Source organism: Sminthopsis crassicaudata, chromosome 6 (assembly GCF_048593235.1).
Source record: "Sminthopsis crassicaudata isolate SCR6 chromosome 6, ASM4859323v1, whole genome shotgun sequence".
Classification (NCBI taxonomy): domain Eukaryota; kingdom Metazoa; phylum Chordata; class Mammalia; order Dasyuromorphia; family Dasyuridae; genus Sminthopsis; species Sminthopsis crassicaudata.
Window position 1 is genome coordinate 53,155,018 of NC_133622.1, and position 15,358 is coordinate 53,170,375.

The window sequence follows — 15,358 nt, forward strand, 5'->3', positions numbered from 1 at the left end:
TGCCTTATTTTACAGATTATGTAATAATTGTTAATGGTAACAGTAGCTAGCATTTGTATAACACCTTATGATTTACAAAGCTTTTTACATGATCTCCTTTGAGCTTCACAATTGTGTGCTATTATTGCTCCATTTTGCAATTGAGGAAACAGCCTAGAAGAGTTTACATGACTTCCCCAAGAGTTATAAGTGAATGAAGTGAATCTTTATGACTCTAAGTTCAGGACTCTGTAGTTAAGCCAGAGGTAAGGAGTACGGAAGGGACTCCTGGAAGGGATCATGGGCAAGGATTTACCCTTTTGTGTCCCCTAACTACCTAATGTAGCTTATTGGTAGTTGCATTGTTAAACAATACAGTATTGATTTTCACCTCAACTTTTCAAAAGATTTATGAGTTCATCAATATGGGTATTCTCTTTGCTGATGTAGATTGTAAGACTTCTATTCCTTAATTGACATTTTGTAAGTCAAACTTGTTTTTGGAGGAGAATTCAAGTAAATTCAATAAACATTTATTAAATGCTTATTATATGTTAGGCACTATGTTTAGCTACAGGAATGAAGGAAGGTGAGAAAAAATGTTGTATATGTTTTCTAGGAACTTATAATTTGGTAGAGGAGAGAAGACATGCCCAGAGAAGTATAACGAAAGCTAAAATATGCTAAGGGCCCAAGAGGAGTTTTAAATTTAGGGTCTTTTTCTTTTTAATATTTTTATCACTATTTTTCTTTTTTTCCCTCCCAAATCTTTTCATGTTTATTGAAACACCAGCATATAATAACAGAATGTAGTGCTTTTTTTCACTTTCTGCATCTTAAATGAAAAATTATTTGACTTAAATTAAAATATAAAATCCAGAAATGGAATTTCAGCATAAATTTCTAAAAGTAAAAGTTGAAATTATTTTTTTCAATTTCATCTTTCAATATGTTATTACTCTGGATGCTCATGTTTTTGTCCTGGAATTAGCTATTGAATACTTTCCGTCTTAATGATAGCATACATAATAAAATTAACTAAATAAGGCTAATAGAAGCAATTAGTCCACACTTTTCACCAAAGAGCTTGGAAGAGCACCTATTTGGTTATTTTCAGCCATTACCATGTCATTGTTGACTTCTATCCCTGTTTGATTTAAAATGATGGTTTTTAGAGATTCCAATGTAACTGGTTTCCTTTGTAATCTTGTGTACTCAATTTTTTGCATTTAATGATATTATTCTCAGAAGGGATCCATATGTTTTATCAGACTGCCAAATGGGTCCATCACACACATAAAAAAAAGATGAAGAATTGCAGGGCTAAACAAAGTATTGTATGGAATATCACTTGCTGTTGAGGGATGAAAAATCTGGAAACACTTAATGAAGGAGTTAGTACTTGACCTGGCCCTAAAAGGAAAGGAGGGGAATAGTAGGAGGTGAAGAGAAAGTCCATTCTGCTACGCCTTCACACAAATTCAAACATGTTTTTAGAATGAGATTAGGAAATAGCACTTAGTCCAATCTGGCTGTGAAGTGAAATGCATGAAGCTTGTTGGAGAAATGAGGCACGAAAGTTAAGGTTTAAGCCAAGTTGTACGGAAGGGTTAATTGCCAGACTAAGGCATTTAGATATTATCCTATGGGCAAAGGGAAGCCACAAAAGGTTTTTGCCAGGTGAATGACTGTGCATAAATAAAATTACTCAGTAGTTGGTAAATCAATCCAGAGATCTTTGTTAAATATGATACGTTTATGTAAGTGCCGAGGACACAAAGAAAGGCAAAAATAGCACTCGTGATTTCATAAAGCAGGACAGACAACATATAAATAGCTATGTACATATAAGACATATACAGCCTAATGGGAGATAATCTCAGTGGGAAGGCATGAGCAGTGGCTGGGACTTGTGGAAGGAAGAGTAGAGACCAGGAAAGGCCTCTTGTAAAAAAGTAGTATTTGAGTTGAGTCTGGAAGGAAGCCAGAGATGCTGGTAAACAGAAGAAAGAAGGCAGCCATTCAAGGCATTCAAGGGGGAGAGCTAGGGAAAAGGTATGGAGTGAGCAAATGGAAGGTCATGTACAAAGTACAGCAAGTATAATGTCCTTGGATCTTGAGAATATTTGGAAAAGAATGACATGAAAAAATCTGAAAAGTTAGGAAAGGAACAGGTTATGGAGGGTTTTAAAAGCCAAACAGGATTTTCTATTTTATCATGGATATAACAGAAAGTCACTGGAGTTTGAGTAGGATGGGAATATGCCATTGGCCACTAATCTAGAGGACCAGTAATAAAGGATGTTGTTCACTTCCTGATGGAGAATGGGCTCAGGATACAGAATAAGACATATTTTTGCAGGAATTTATCTTATTTGACTATATTTGTTATATAGGTTTTGTTTTAATGAGAAAAGGGAGAAGAAAATAAAATGTATTTTTATTAATTAAAAAAATAAAAATTTAAGAAATTGTTTAGCAGCTTTGTGAATAAAGGATTACAGAAGGGAGAAACAAGTCAAGAGGGCCAGTTAGAAAGTCACTACTGTATCCAGGTAATAATGGAAAGGAGATGGTTACAATATAAATTGGGGAAGTAGAATTTATAAGATAACTGATTGAGTGTAATGATGAAACAAAGAAAAAATAAAAAATAATACTAAAGTTTTGAGCCCAAAGAACTAGGTATATGGTATTAAACTTCAACAGAAATAGGGAAATTTTAGAAGAAGGGCAAGTTTTGGTGGAAAGATCAGTTGATTTTTCACATACTGAGTTTGAAGTATAGATAGTAGGACATTCAATAAGCAGTTAGAAATGCAGAAAAAAATATATATGTATGTATCATATGCATTGATACGATAATTAAAACTTTTGGAGTACTTAGCTTGTCTCTGGTTCTGTATGAGGTTTTTTAAAACACAAATAAAATTAGATCTAAACAACTAGAAAAATACTAGTTGCTTACAGCTCAGCTAATGATAGTTTTACCTACATTAATCTACTTATTCAGTGTAATACCAAATTACCAAAAATATACTTTTTATTGTTAGAAAAAACAATAACAAAATTCATCTGGAAGGACAAAAGGTCAAGAATGTCAAGGGGATTAATAGAAAAAATGCAAAAGAAAGTGGCCTAGCAGTACCAGATCTAAAGATATAAAGCATCAGTCATCAGAACAATTTGGAACTGGCTATGAAATAAAGTGGTGGGTCAGTGAAATAAGTTAGGTACATAAGACACAGTAATCAATGACTAATCTACCATTTGATAAATGCAAAGACTCCATCTTTTTGGATAAGAAATTACTATTAGACAAAAATTGCTGAGAAAACTGAACAATATGGCAAAAAGTAGACATAGACCAGTATTTCATACTCTATACTTAAAGATAAGGTAGAAATGGGTTCATGATTTACACTTAAAGAGTGATGCTCTAAGCTAATTAGGATAAACTATCAATTAGATCTGTGGAGAACTGAAGAATTTGTGGCCAAATAAGAAATAGAGAACATTATGAAGTACACAATAGATAATTTTGATTAAATTAAATTAAAAGGAGTTTGCACAAACAAAACCAATGCAGCCAAGTTTGGAAAGGAAGTGGAAACAATTTTTATAGCCTTTATTTCTACAGGCATTTCTAAAATATATGGAGAGCTGAGTCAAATGTGTAAGAATATAAATTGATAAATGCTCAAAGGATATGAACATACAATTTTCAGATAAAGAAATTAAAGCCATTTGTAGTCATATGAAAAAATGCTCTAAATCACTATTGGCTAGAGAAATGCAAATTAAAACAATTCTGAAGTACCACCTCACATCTTTCAGATTGGCCAAGTTGATAGGAAAAAGTTAATGATAAATGTTGGAGGACATGTAGGAAAACTGGAACACTAATACATTGTTGGTGGAGTTGTAAACTGATCCAACCATTCTGGAGAGCAATTTGGAACTATGCTCAAAGGGCTATCAAAATGTGCATACCCTTTGCTCCAACAGTGTCTCTAATGGGCCTGTATACCAAAGAGAGAAAAAAAGTAGAAAAATGTGTGAAAATGTTTGTAGCAGCTTTTTTGTGATGGCAAGGAGTTGGAAGCTGAATGGATGCCCATCAATTAAAGAATGACTGAAGAAATTATGGTGCATGAATATAATGGAATATTATTGTTCTATAAGAAACAATCAGCAGGCTGATTTCAGAAAAGCCTGGAAAGACTCACATGAACTGGTGCTGAATGAAGTGAGCAAAACCAAGAGAACATTGTATGCAGTAACAACAGTTCTGTGTGATGATCAATTGTGATAGAATTAGCTCTTCTCAACAATACAGTGGTCCAAGATAATGCCAATAGAGTTGTAATAGAGAATATCATCCACATCTAGAAAGAACTATGGACCTTTTTGTTTGTTGTTTGCTTGCTTTTTCTTCTCATGATTTTCCCTTTTGTTCTGATTTTTCTTTCATATCATGACTAATATGTAAATATGTTTAAAATGATTGTTCATGTATAAACTCTATCGGACTGCTTGCTGTGTTCGGGAGTGGGAAAGGAAGGGAGGGAAGAAGGGGAAAAAATTTAGAACTCAAAATCTTACAAAAATGAATGTTGAAAACTATCTTTACATGTATTTGGAAAAATAAAATAGTACTGAAATTAAAAATAAAATAAACAATGAGGTGGGATTTAGAAAGAAGATTTTCAGTTTTGCAGAACCTGCTAGTGTTTGGGAACAGAACCCAGAGTCAATTCAACTCCATGGTGAGGTCTAATAGTAGGGCTTTTATGGCACATGTTCTCCATCTCTTTTGTCATTTCTTATAATGCAGTAGTTCTTTATCTACATGTATCATTGGTTTCCAGGTCTTTGCCACTATGAAAAGAGCTGCTATAAATATTTTGGTGCTTATGGGTCTTTTTCATCATTCTTTGATCTCTTTAGGGATATAGGCCTAATACTGATATCATTGGGTGAAAAAGTATATACAATTTAGTACATTTTGAGGCATAATTCCAGATTGTTTTCCAGAATGGCTATACCATTTCATAGCTCCACCAACAAAGCATTAGAGTTCCTGTTTTCCTGAAGTCTCTCCAACATTTTCCTTTTTTAAATCATCTTATTGCTTTAATTTGCATCTCTTTAATAGTGATCTGGAGCAAGTCTTCATATGGCTCTTGATAGCTTGTATTTATCCTCCTCTGAAAGGAAAGTTCAAAATTCCTGACTAGTTATCAATTAGAGAACAATCAATTGTTCTGATTACTACAAATTCAAGTTGGTTCCAATATATTTTGTAAAAGAGATGTTTTAGAGAAACTTGCTGCAGAGATTTCTCCCAGTTAACCTTTTCTTTTATTGTAAACCTAAACAATGAACATGAACTTGGACAGACTTCAAGAAATAATGCAGAATAGATAGGCTTGGTGACCCTGGGATCACAAAGAGTCAGAATGACTGAATGACTGAACAATAGCAGCAGTAGCAACAACAGCAATGGCTTTATTTGTGTGAAAAGTTTTTTATTTTATGTAATCAAAATTTTATTTTTTTCCTATTTTTATTTTCTATAATCCTCTGTATTCCTCTCTTCATTTTTGGTCAACAACTCTTTCCCAAAGCATAATTATGAAATTTTCTTCCTTGCTTCTCTCATTTATCATGTGACCTCTTATATTTGTCATGTTTCTTTTTGAAGCTTATGCCCAGTCTTTTTTTTCCCCTGAGGCAATTGTGATTAAGTGACTTGCCCAGGGTCTGGTAAGTGTCTGAGATCACATTTGAACTCAAGTCCTTCTGACTTCAGGCCAGGTGCTCTGTCCACTATACCACCTAGCTGCCCCCTGCCCATAGGTCTTTAGTATTTAAATCAGCTTAGTTCTCAGGCCATTGAGGCATCTCTATTTCTATGTTCTGAAAAATAAAAAGTGTATTATGTGTAGACTTCATTTTCATTTGGGGATTTTGTAATTCTGTATCAATTCTACTCAGCACATCAATATTTTTGTCAGAATTTAAGACTCCTGGAAAAGCCTACTGGAAAAAATTCAATTCATTAAAATATTTTTTGGGACAGATGTTTAATAGTCTGATGAACATGACCAAGCCTTAAAGGCTCACCTGGACTTCTGGTAATGGTTTTGGTAGGACTTTGAATAAAAAAGTGAGTTTCATGAGAAAAAAAAATATTTTTCCTAATTCTTGGTACTTCATTCTTTGCATCATATTCTTACTGGTCTTCTTGCAGTTCTTCTAAGAACTTGGATTGGAGTTGCATAGGTTATATTATTCTGAAGGGCTTTGTTTTTTTGAAAATTAAATCAACTGTTTTGCAGCAATAGTTTGCCAATTCATGTTATTTTGAAAAAATATTTTACCTCATTTTCCTTTGTCTTATAATACAACAATTCTATTTCTTTGTGGGCTTACTTGATACTTGCAATTCTTGATTTCTCCAAATCAATAGCAATATTGCAATGTCTTTGATAGCTATTGGATTGTACACTTAAAGAAGTACAACTTTTGCATGTTTCCTAAGGATTAGTGTACATTCTTTAAAATCATAGAATTTAAAATGCAACAAAAGGCTTGAAATTTAGAGTGACTGACAAAATTTGATTTGAGTGGGAAAACCAGTTCAACACAATCTTGATCCAACCTTCTGAGTCAGTCTAGTCTCAGTAGAAGCATACACACAGATCCATTGATTTCACAAAATAAAACCATATCAAAATTATTGTTCATCTCAAGAACTGTCATCGCTGTACTACTAACTAAAAGGATGTGGGGAACAACATCAGGCAGATCCTAAAATACCTCACATTCATGGCTATATTGGATATGAAAATAAGGGACAGTTTAATGACCTGAGATCTGGGGCCAGTCAGATATAGTGGACTTGATAAATCTGCATTCTCTCAGTCATCAACCAAGCTAGTTGGGCCTCAGGAAATGAGTTTTAAACATGAAAGACGTATCTTTCCTGGAAACTGAGAGTAGGAATTGTGGTGCTTTTGTGCAATATAAGCAAGCCAGAACAAAAATAAATCACATCTTAAGGCAATGGAAATAGGAGAGTAGAGTTGAGAGAATTTACTCAAATACCCCCAATCTCAGGAAAGTAGGAGTCTAAGACACTTGCTAAAATTGAGGAAGAGAAGCTATCTTTGGGGATTTGAGGAACCCTGAATAAAATATAATTTAAAACTCCTCTTAAAAGAAGCAGTTATACTTCTTGCTATTTGTATTTTCCATTAAAAATTAAATGTCATTTTCTTTTATCTCTGCAGTACATTGACAAATTAGACCTGACAGATCTCACATGCCTTACTGATCAAAATCCGACTGAGAAGTGCAGTGCAAGGTTCCTGTTGGTACTACCCAAGGAAGAAGTAGAACTGAGGGTAAGGGGCAGTTTTGACTATAAGAATGAAGCCGCTCACTTATACTGGTTGACTCCCCCTTCCTTTTCTTCCCCTCACCATTTTTTTTCCTATTTTTTTTTTAATCAGAATTTAACAATTGCTGTTATCAGATGGGTATGAAACTGCCTATCTCCCTTATGTACAGCTTGCTTTTCTTTTAAAGTATGTAGCATGTTCATTATGGAGATTTCAAAGATATCTTTTCCATGTGTGCTTTATCTTGGACATCTTTCTGCTCTCTACTATCCACTTTCTTTAACGCTTTTATATGTATTCAGACATAATCAGTTCTTTCTCTGAGTATGGATAACATTTTTCATCATAAATCCTTCAGAGCAGTCATGGATCATTGTATTGCTGAGAATAGCAAAGTCATTCACAGCTGATCATCCCACAACTTTGCTATTACTTTGTACACAGGACATTTCACTTTTGTTCGTGGAGGACTTTCAGGTTTTTCTGAAAGCATGTAGGTTAAAATTTCCTATAGAATAATAATATTTTATCATAATCACATCTCACATTTCCCAATTAGTGGACATCCTCTCGATATCCAATTTTTTGCCTTCTCCCATCCATTTTTAAAAAAGAATTCCTTCATCTCTTATTTTCCTCCCTCCCTCCCTCCTTCCCTTTCTCCCTTCCTTCCTTCCTCCCTTCCACCATATCCTTATCCCCCTCTCACCCTATAACCAATTGGAAAAGAAAAGGAAATTCTTTGAAATACATAGGATAGTCAAATTCTCCCACTGGCTTTGTGCAAACATATACATCTTATTTTACATCTTAGATTTTTTTTACCTCTCTATCAAGGCATGGGATAGGATTACTTTTCTTTTTACAAGTTCACAGCTAAAATAGATGGAGGGGAAGGGCAACAGGACAGGAGAGCTAAGGATTTGTACTTTGTTCTGTCTGTCTCTGATTCTCTGTTTCTGTCTCTGTTTCTCTGTGTCTTTCTATCTCTCTTTGTCTCTGTTTCTCTCTCTATGTCTCTCTGTTTCTGTCTTTGTCTTTGTCTCTGTCTCTCTCTCTGTGTCTCTCTATTTCTCTCTGTCTTTGTCTCTATCTCTCTTTTCCTCTCTCTGTCTCTCTTTCTTTGGCTCTATCTCTGTCTCTTTCTCTGTATTTCTATTTCTCTCTGTCTCTGTCTCCCATTCTCTGTCTGTTTCCCTCTTTTTCTCTCTGTGTGTGTTTATAGTTTTTGTGAAAGATACACATACATATTCTTAATTTTATTTTTACTTGATTTATGATCTCATTGCCTTACCATTTGAGAAATTTTATCACTGTAATTCAACTCCTGCTCTGAGATTTCTAGTCTTGGTTTTCTGGGAGCATTGAGAAGTTAAGTGATTTCCATTCAGTCAGTAGGATTTTTGAATCCAGGTCTTCCTGGGAGCAGTTCTTTAGCTTCTATAGCATGTTGCTTCTTATGCGTAAGTAAAAAATAAATATATATATATATATATACTCAGGGAGACTTGCAGGTAAGAGAGAATTGCTCAGAAATCTCCCCAGAAGTAGTTTGTAGCCATATTGCTGATAAATCAGGAAATAAGAATTACGAACTAGGGGCAGCTAGGTGACAAAGTAGATAAAGAATCAGCCCTGAAGTCAGGAGGAACTGACTTCAAGTTTGACCTTGATACTCTCTTGTGACCCTGGATTTGTTACTCAAGCCTGATTGTGTTTCCCCTCCCACCCAAAAAAAGAAAGAAAAAATCTGGAGCCTTCAAGAATCAATTACAATTGTTTCATATGCATACCTTCTTTCAACAATTTGATAATGCATCTGTTATACACTGGAAATCAGAAAGTCTCAATGTTTGTCTTTTTAAATAAAAATTAAATATTATGGGCAAAACAGTTAACATGAATATTGGTAATAATACTCTTAAACTTGCAACCCTTGGGCTAATAAACATATAGAATAAATTAAAATTTAAAATTAATAGCAATAGCTAACACTGTGCAAACTTTCAGGTTTATAAAATACTTTTCATTTAAAATTTCATACCAACCTTATAATAACCTCTTAGGCTAGGAGCTTTTATTATTCCCATTTTACAGCAGAGGGAAATTAGGCTGAGAGAAGTTAAATTACTTGTATAGGCGCATATAGTGAGTATCTGAAACAATTTTACTCAGGTCTTGCTAACTTGCTGAGTCCACAGTACCAAGGAATGTATACTTTTGTTTGCTACAGATAGATTGGTTACAAACTTGTGTATTGCTTAATCATATTGTAAATTCACGAAAACTGAGACCAACAGCAGATTTCAGATTAGATTTTAAAAGTTTGTGACAGTTAGGGAAGAAGATTAGCCATAAAAGAACTCATTCACACCCATAGTCTTAATTTAACCTAGAGGTAGTGAGTTCATTTTATAACTCACTTGTTAGGGGTTCCTGTGTTTCTTTCTAGGTAGTGGGTAGCATAGTGGACATATAACTGGCACTGAAATAAGCAGGGCTGGGTCCAAGTCCTGTGTCTGATATATTTAATGATATGCCCATTAGTGAGTTACTTAACTGCTTAGTACTCCAGGAAATGGTCTAACACTATAAGCTACTGAAGAATTGTTGATAAGCATTGGTAGAAGTTTCCATATTACAAAGTTTCTGTACTATTGAAATCATAGCTTTCAGAGCCCCATATTATGTTTCTGAGTTTTATAAATTAGCCAAGATAGTCATGGTATAGTGGGTTAGAGAGCTAACCTCAGAACCAATAAAACTTGGGTTCAAATCCTAATTCTGATCATATTGGCTCAGTGTCATTGGACTAATCACCTAATTTCTCAATGCTCCCAAGTTACTTTAAAACTATAAGATGAATTTTAGAGGCAATTTCTTCACCAGTCGTGTCCATACCAATGATATCACAGGTCCTAAAATAAAATTTGAAAATCCAACTAACTAAACAAAATAGCAAAGATGATCAGAGTATATTTATATGTTCAGACCCTCATTTGCTTTTTTCTTCCTTTTCAGACAGAGAATACAGAAAGTGGGGAAGAGTGGAGAGGCTTTATTCTTACTATTACAGAGGTAAGAGCTATTTTGTCATTCAAACATATTTCTTGCTGTTTTCATAGCTCATTATTTTGGTTTTTAGGAGCACATGTGAAAAAATAAAAGGCTTTTAGTGCTTTTCCTCAAGCCCAAAAGATCTCTTTTGTCACCTGTCGTTTCTTGGCAACTTACAAACAATTTGACATTTAAAAAAATTTCTAAACTTTATTCAGCTACCTCTGTAGTAAGAAATAGAAATTAGTAAGAGATTAGTGGGCAGCCATGATATGGAAAGCTGGAAGGAACCTTGGAGATTATCCATTCCAATCCCCTCACTTTAGGGATGAGGAAACAGGCCCAGACAGGTTAAATTAATCTCAAGATCTGACTCTTATTTTTCAAATACAAAGTATTCTTATGGCCTCAAAGTGGCTGTTAACCTTTAACCTTGGGCTATTTTTCTGGGAAGTCAAAGTTCCCTGTTGAACTTGTGCATGTACTTTTTCCTCTCAGAATGGAATGGAGTGGAAGTAGAACATTGATTCCCTTGGTGGACAAGGTCGCCTATTCTGAAATCTGTCTCTTCCTAGGCTGTTTATCTGATCTTTGACAAGTTGTTTTGAATCTGGTTAGCAAAATGCAAACATGATTCTAAATTTGAAAGTTAGTTTATGGCTATTCACAGAAAAGAGTTAACATTTAAATATTTATTCACTCACTACATTTCTAGGAAAGATCTAAGTTATAAAGCCATCAGAATGCTAATTAATTTTGACTTTAGGGAACCGATGATGAAACATACCTTCTCCCTATCTCAATAGAAAGACATCTGAAATAAGGCACGTATTTTCAAATATGGCCAGTATATTCAATTTTTTTGCACTTCTTTGGTAAAAGGGATGATTCTGCTTGGTGGAGGATAGAAGAGAGTGGAGGTTTAAAGGAAGCTGTGGTCAATGGAAAATGATAACATAAAGAAAAAAAACACTTCTGAGCTAAAAATAAGTATGTGCTTATCTAGTGTTCTTTGACACATTTTATCAGAGGAAAATAGTTAGCGTCACTGCTAATAGTTCATTAAGTGTTGCAGCAAGATAACTCTTTCTAAAAAAATCATTAATTAATGATTGTCATCAAAAGAACATCATTCTGATGATTGGCTCTTAGCATAGGAATATAGGGCTATAATAAACTGTTGTGCTTAGAAGAGCACTCTCCTCCACCTATGCAACCATTCCAGTTCCTGAATTTCCATATTTTTGGATTAAGTCAATCCAAACTGTATCCAAACCTGATTTCCTAGTATCTCATTTCTAAGTTAAATTCTTGCTGCCACATGAATTAATAGATATTATTGAGATGATGAACATGTTAATCCTTGATTCTTATTAAAAGAAAGAAGGTGTTGGGAAAAATACTAATCAGGGAGTCCAAAAACCATGAGCAAGCCACTCTGTGCATTCTCAAGTCTTCATTTTCCTCATCTGTAAAATTAAGGATCCAAGCACTCCTAACTGGTTTTGATGACATCTCAGGCATCTTCCAACTTTAAAATTCTATGCTATTTGAAAGTGAATTTTGCAGGATTAATTTCCCAACTAGACAGTAACTGTCAGCACAGAAGAAAGCAAACAGGCCAAAGGTGCCTGGGACTTGAAAGATGGAGGAATAGTTGGTATGGATAAAGATTACTTCTTATAGTAGAGATTTTATCTATTATGGCTTGGCAGGGTCTATAAATAAATGGTATTTGCTAAAACATGATGCTCAGGAGATTGGATTCTGGCTCCTTATGAGAAAATTCTCTTCTAAAGGCATCGTTTATACTCATCAATTACTTTACAAATGCACACGATTGGTCACAATAGGGAGTTAATATGATAGCCTAGCCCCAAACATCTCTGCTATTAGAGAGTTCATGGATTACATGGATGCACTAATGCATGGTGTCAAATTAAAACGTTATCACAAAGGTCATCAGAGCTGATAAGAGCAGAGCTGTGACAGGCCACATTTATTTATAGCTGATTCTTTGTGAGCTGGCTTGATGCCCAATTCTGTTGATCAAGCCTCAGATATTCTAGATCACCCTTAGCCCCCACTGTGTTCCCAGAAATTATTTTGTGTAATAGATGAAGTGGGTCTGGGGTATCAGAAGTTCTGCCCTGGGACCACAAAGAGAGAACCTCTATTGGGCAATTTTAGCACACTTCATTGATTTTAATTGGCTCAGAAGTGGTTCCAAGGGTTATGAGTAGATTAGAATTCCCAATATCTTCCACTCTTCTCATCCAAGTAATGAAGCATTTATTAAACACTTATTATGGGCTAGATAGGCTCTCTGCTAAATACAAGAAGAAAGAGAATATTCTCCCAAAAGATGTCTGAAGCCTTCAGGACCGAACCAAATTCATATCAACTATATAACATCATCTCTTATATTGCACTTTTTTTTTTAACCTATTTGTCTCATATCTTAATTCTTAGTTATCAGTCCCTCAGCATGTGTCACTGCTGCCTGGACAAATGATCAGACTGCATGAAGTTTTAGAGAGAGAAAAGAAAAGAAGGATTGAGATGGAAGGACCACCCAATATACCTTTGAGAAAAGAGAAGCAACCTATCCAGGAGTACGTGGATATCCTGAATCCTATGCCAGCGTAAGTCCTTACTGGATAATGGTTCATTCATCATAACCTTCCTTTCTTACTTATCTGTTGATACCAAGATAAATAAATTATTTCCAAATATTGATCCAAGGATAGTAAACTACTTTATTTTGTTAGTTCTATGCTTATGGCTTCCCAATATCTATCTGCATCTCTGTGCTCCAGTTCCATATTTCCAATTAATTGCTTGATAGTTATGCCAAAATTAATTGTAATAACCTAAATTCAATTTATTCAAAATGGAATTTATCATCTTCCTCCTCCTCATCCTTCCCAGTCTCTCACCTTTTTCTTCCTTCTGATTTCCCTATTTCCATTGATGGTATCACATGATCTCCTTACAAACTCAAAGTCCTGCCTGACTTTTTATCACTTCTCCTGTACTGTGACCCTTCCCCCCAATATTCACCAATGACCAATCCCTGTTTATTTTGGCTTTTTTTTTTTTTTTTTTTGCTGGAATCAAGGTATAAACTTTCTTTTTTATTTTCATGGGTATTGCAAAACTAGATTGTTTTATAAGCCTCCTATGAGTGTCTTAGTCCATCCTTTCCACTACTAATTTCAAAGTAACCTCCCTAGTTCATAGACCTGATCAAATCACTCCTTGTCCCTAAATTGTCACTTTATCCTCATTGATTACAAAATACAAACTTTCAACCTGGCATTCAAGACCCTCCACAGTCTACCTCCAGAGAGTAGAAAGAATACTGAATTTGGAGACAGTCACAGTCTAGAATCAAACTTTGTCTCTTACTAAGCAGTGTTAACTTGAAGGAAGTCACATTATCTCTTTGATCCTCAGTTTCCCCATCTACAAAATAAAGAACTGGACTAAATGATCTCTAGGGGTAGGGAATGTCTTTTGCCTTTCTTTGTTTCCCCAGCATTTAAAGCAGTGTTTATCATGTAATAAATGTTTATTCAGTGCTTATTGAATCACTAATTTGAAAGTTTCTTTTAACTCTAAATTCTGTTGTTAGTGAATTATCTTTCTAGTCTTATTAATGAGCCATATGTTTTAGCCCAACCCTTTTCCCCCAATCAAACCCCACCCTCGATGGATTTATATACATCACAATACTGACAACAATCACAATACTTTCTTTCACAGCCCACATCTGCCTCTTTGGTGGGCTTTTTTTCTGACTCATCCTTCTTAGCTCTCTTAGATCCCTCTGTTTGACGTTTTCTATATACTTATTTTTATTCTACACTGTAGTATATTTTTTTATCTACTAGTTTTTTTCTCCACTCTTAGATTATTATTGTATTTCCAATGTCTTACATACATAAAATAGAAACTTATTGTTTGTTGAATTGAATTGGATTTTTTGGTTTACTGCCACTATGTCAAACCAATTGAAGCTCTGACCAGGCTTATTTACCGCAGGTTATCTCTATACCAAATAGTCACACAACCCTCTCTGAACACAGACCTCAGAGGAAATAGCTTTCAAGAAAGAAGGATCAAATACCTTTTAACCTCTGATTTTATATTTGATAACCTATGCAGCTCAATTGGAACACATTTTAAAAATATGAAATACATATTTACATATATAATGTGTGTGTGTGTGTATATATATATATATACATGAAATTCCAGTGTGATCAATCAGAAAATATTTGTTATGTTCAATGACAAAGTAGACAAAATAGGAGACAAAAGAAAATCTTAAACATGATCAATTCAATTGTCTCCCTTATTTGTATATTCATTCAGGATTATTTCTCAACCTCACACATAGATCACAAAAGATCTCAGGGTTGAAGGTGGCTTCAGACCACCCAAACAAGAGTCTCATCTATAACATAGCCAGGAAATTGTCCACAAGCTTTTACTTAAAGAGCCCTTTGGAATGGGAATTTCCCAAGGATGTCTCATTTTATGTATGAATTGTTCTAAATATTGAATTTTATTTTTACATCAAGATAAAATCTGAATATTTGCAGCTTAAGTCCATTGCTCCTAATTCGGCCCTTGGAGTCAAGTGGAACAAATTCAATCTTTCTTTATGTGACAGTCACATATTTGAAGACAACTGTTATCAACTTCTATACTTTCTTCTCAAAGCTAAATATCTTCATTTACTTCATTTTATCCTCATCCAGGAACTCTGGATGTTCTTCTTGCTGTCAATATCCTTCCTAAAAAGTAGCACCTAGAAATGACCTGTTAGGGACAGAACTATGGCAGGGCAGGATTCCATGAAACTTTATGCTACTTCTTTTGAAAAAGGAGCATACCCAAATTCT

The 15,358-nt window shown here is 34.6% G+C and overlaps 1 protein-coding gene across 2 annotated transcripts in view; it reads left to right on the top strand.

Annotated features, from left to right (window-relative positions):
* STAP1 (signal transducing adaptor family member 1) overlaps positions 1-15,358 on the top strand; it is a 55,699-nt gene that overhangs the window by 21,198 nt on the left and 19,143 nt on the right. For both annotated transcript variants that reach the window (XM_074274919.1, XM_074274920.1), the window contains exons 3-5: positions 7,278-7,391; positions 10,410-10,466; positions 12,918-13,090. In XM_074274919.1, coding sequence (XP_074131020.1) covers positions 7,278-7,391; positions 10,410-10,466; positions 12,918-13,090 — 344 coding nt within the window. The remainder of the gene's footprint in view (positions 1-7,277; positions 7,392-10,409; positions 10,467-12,917; positions 13,091-15,358) is intronic.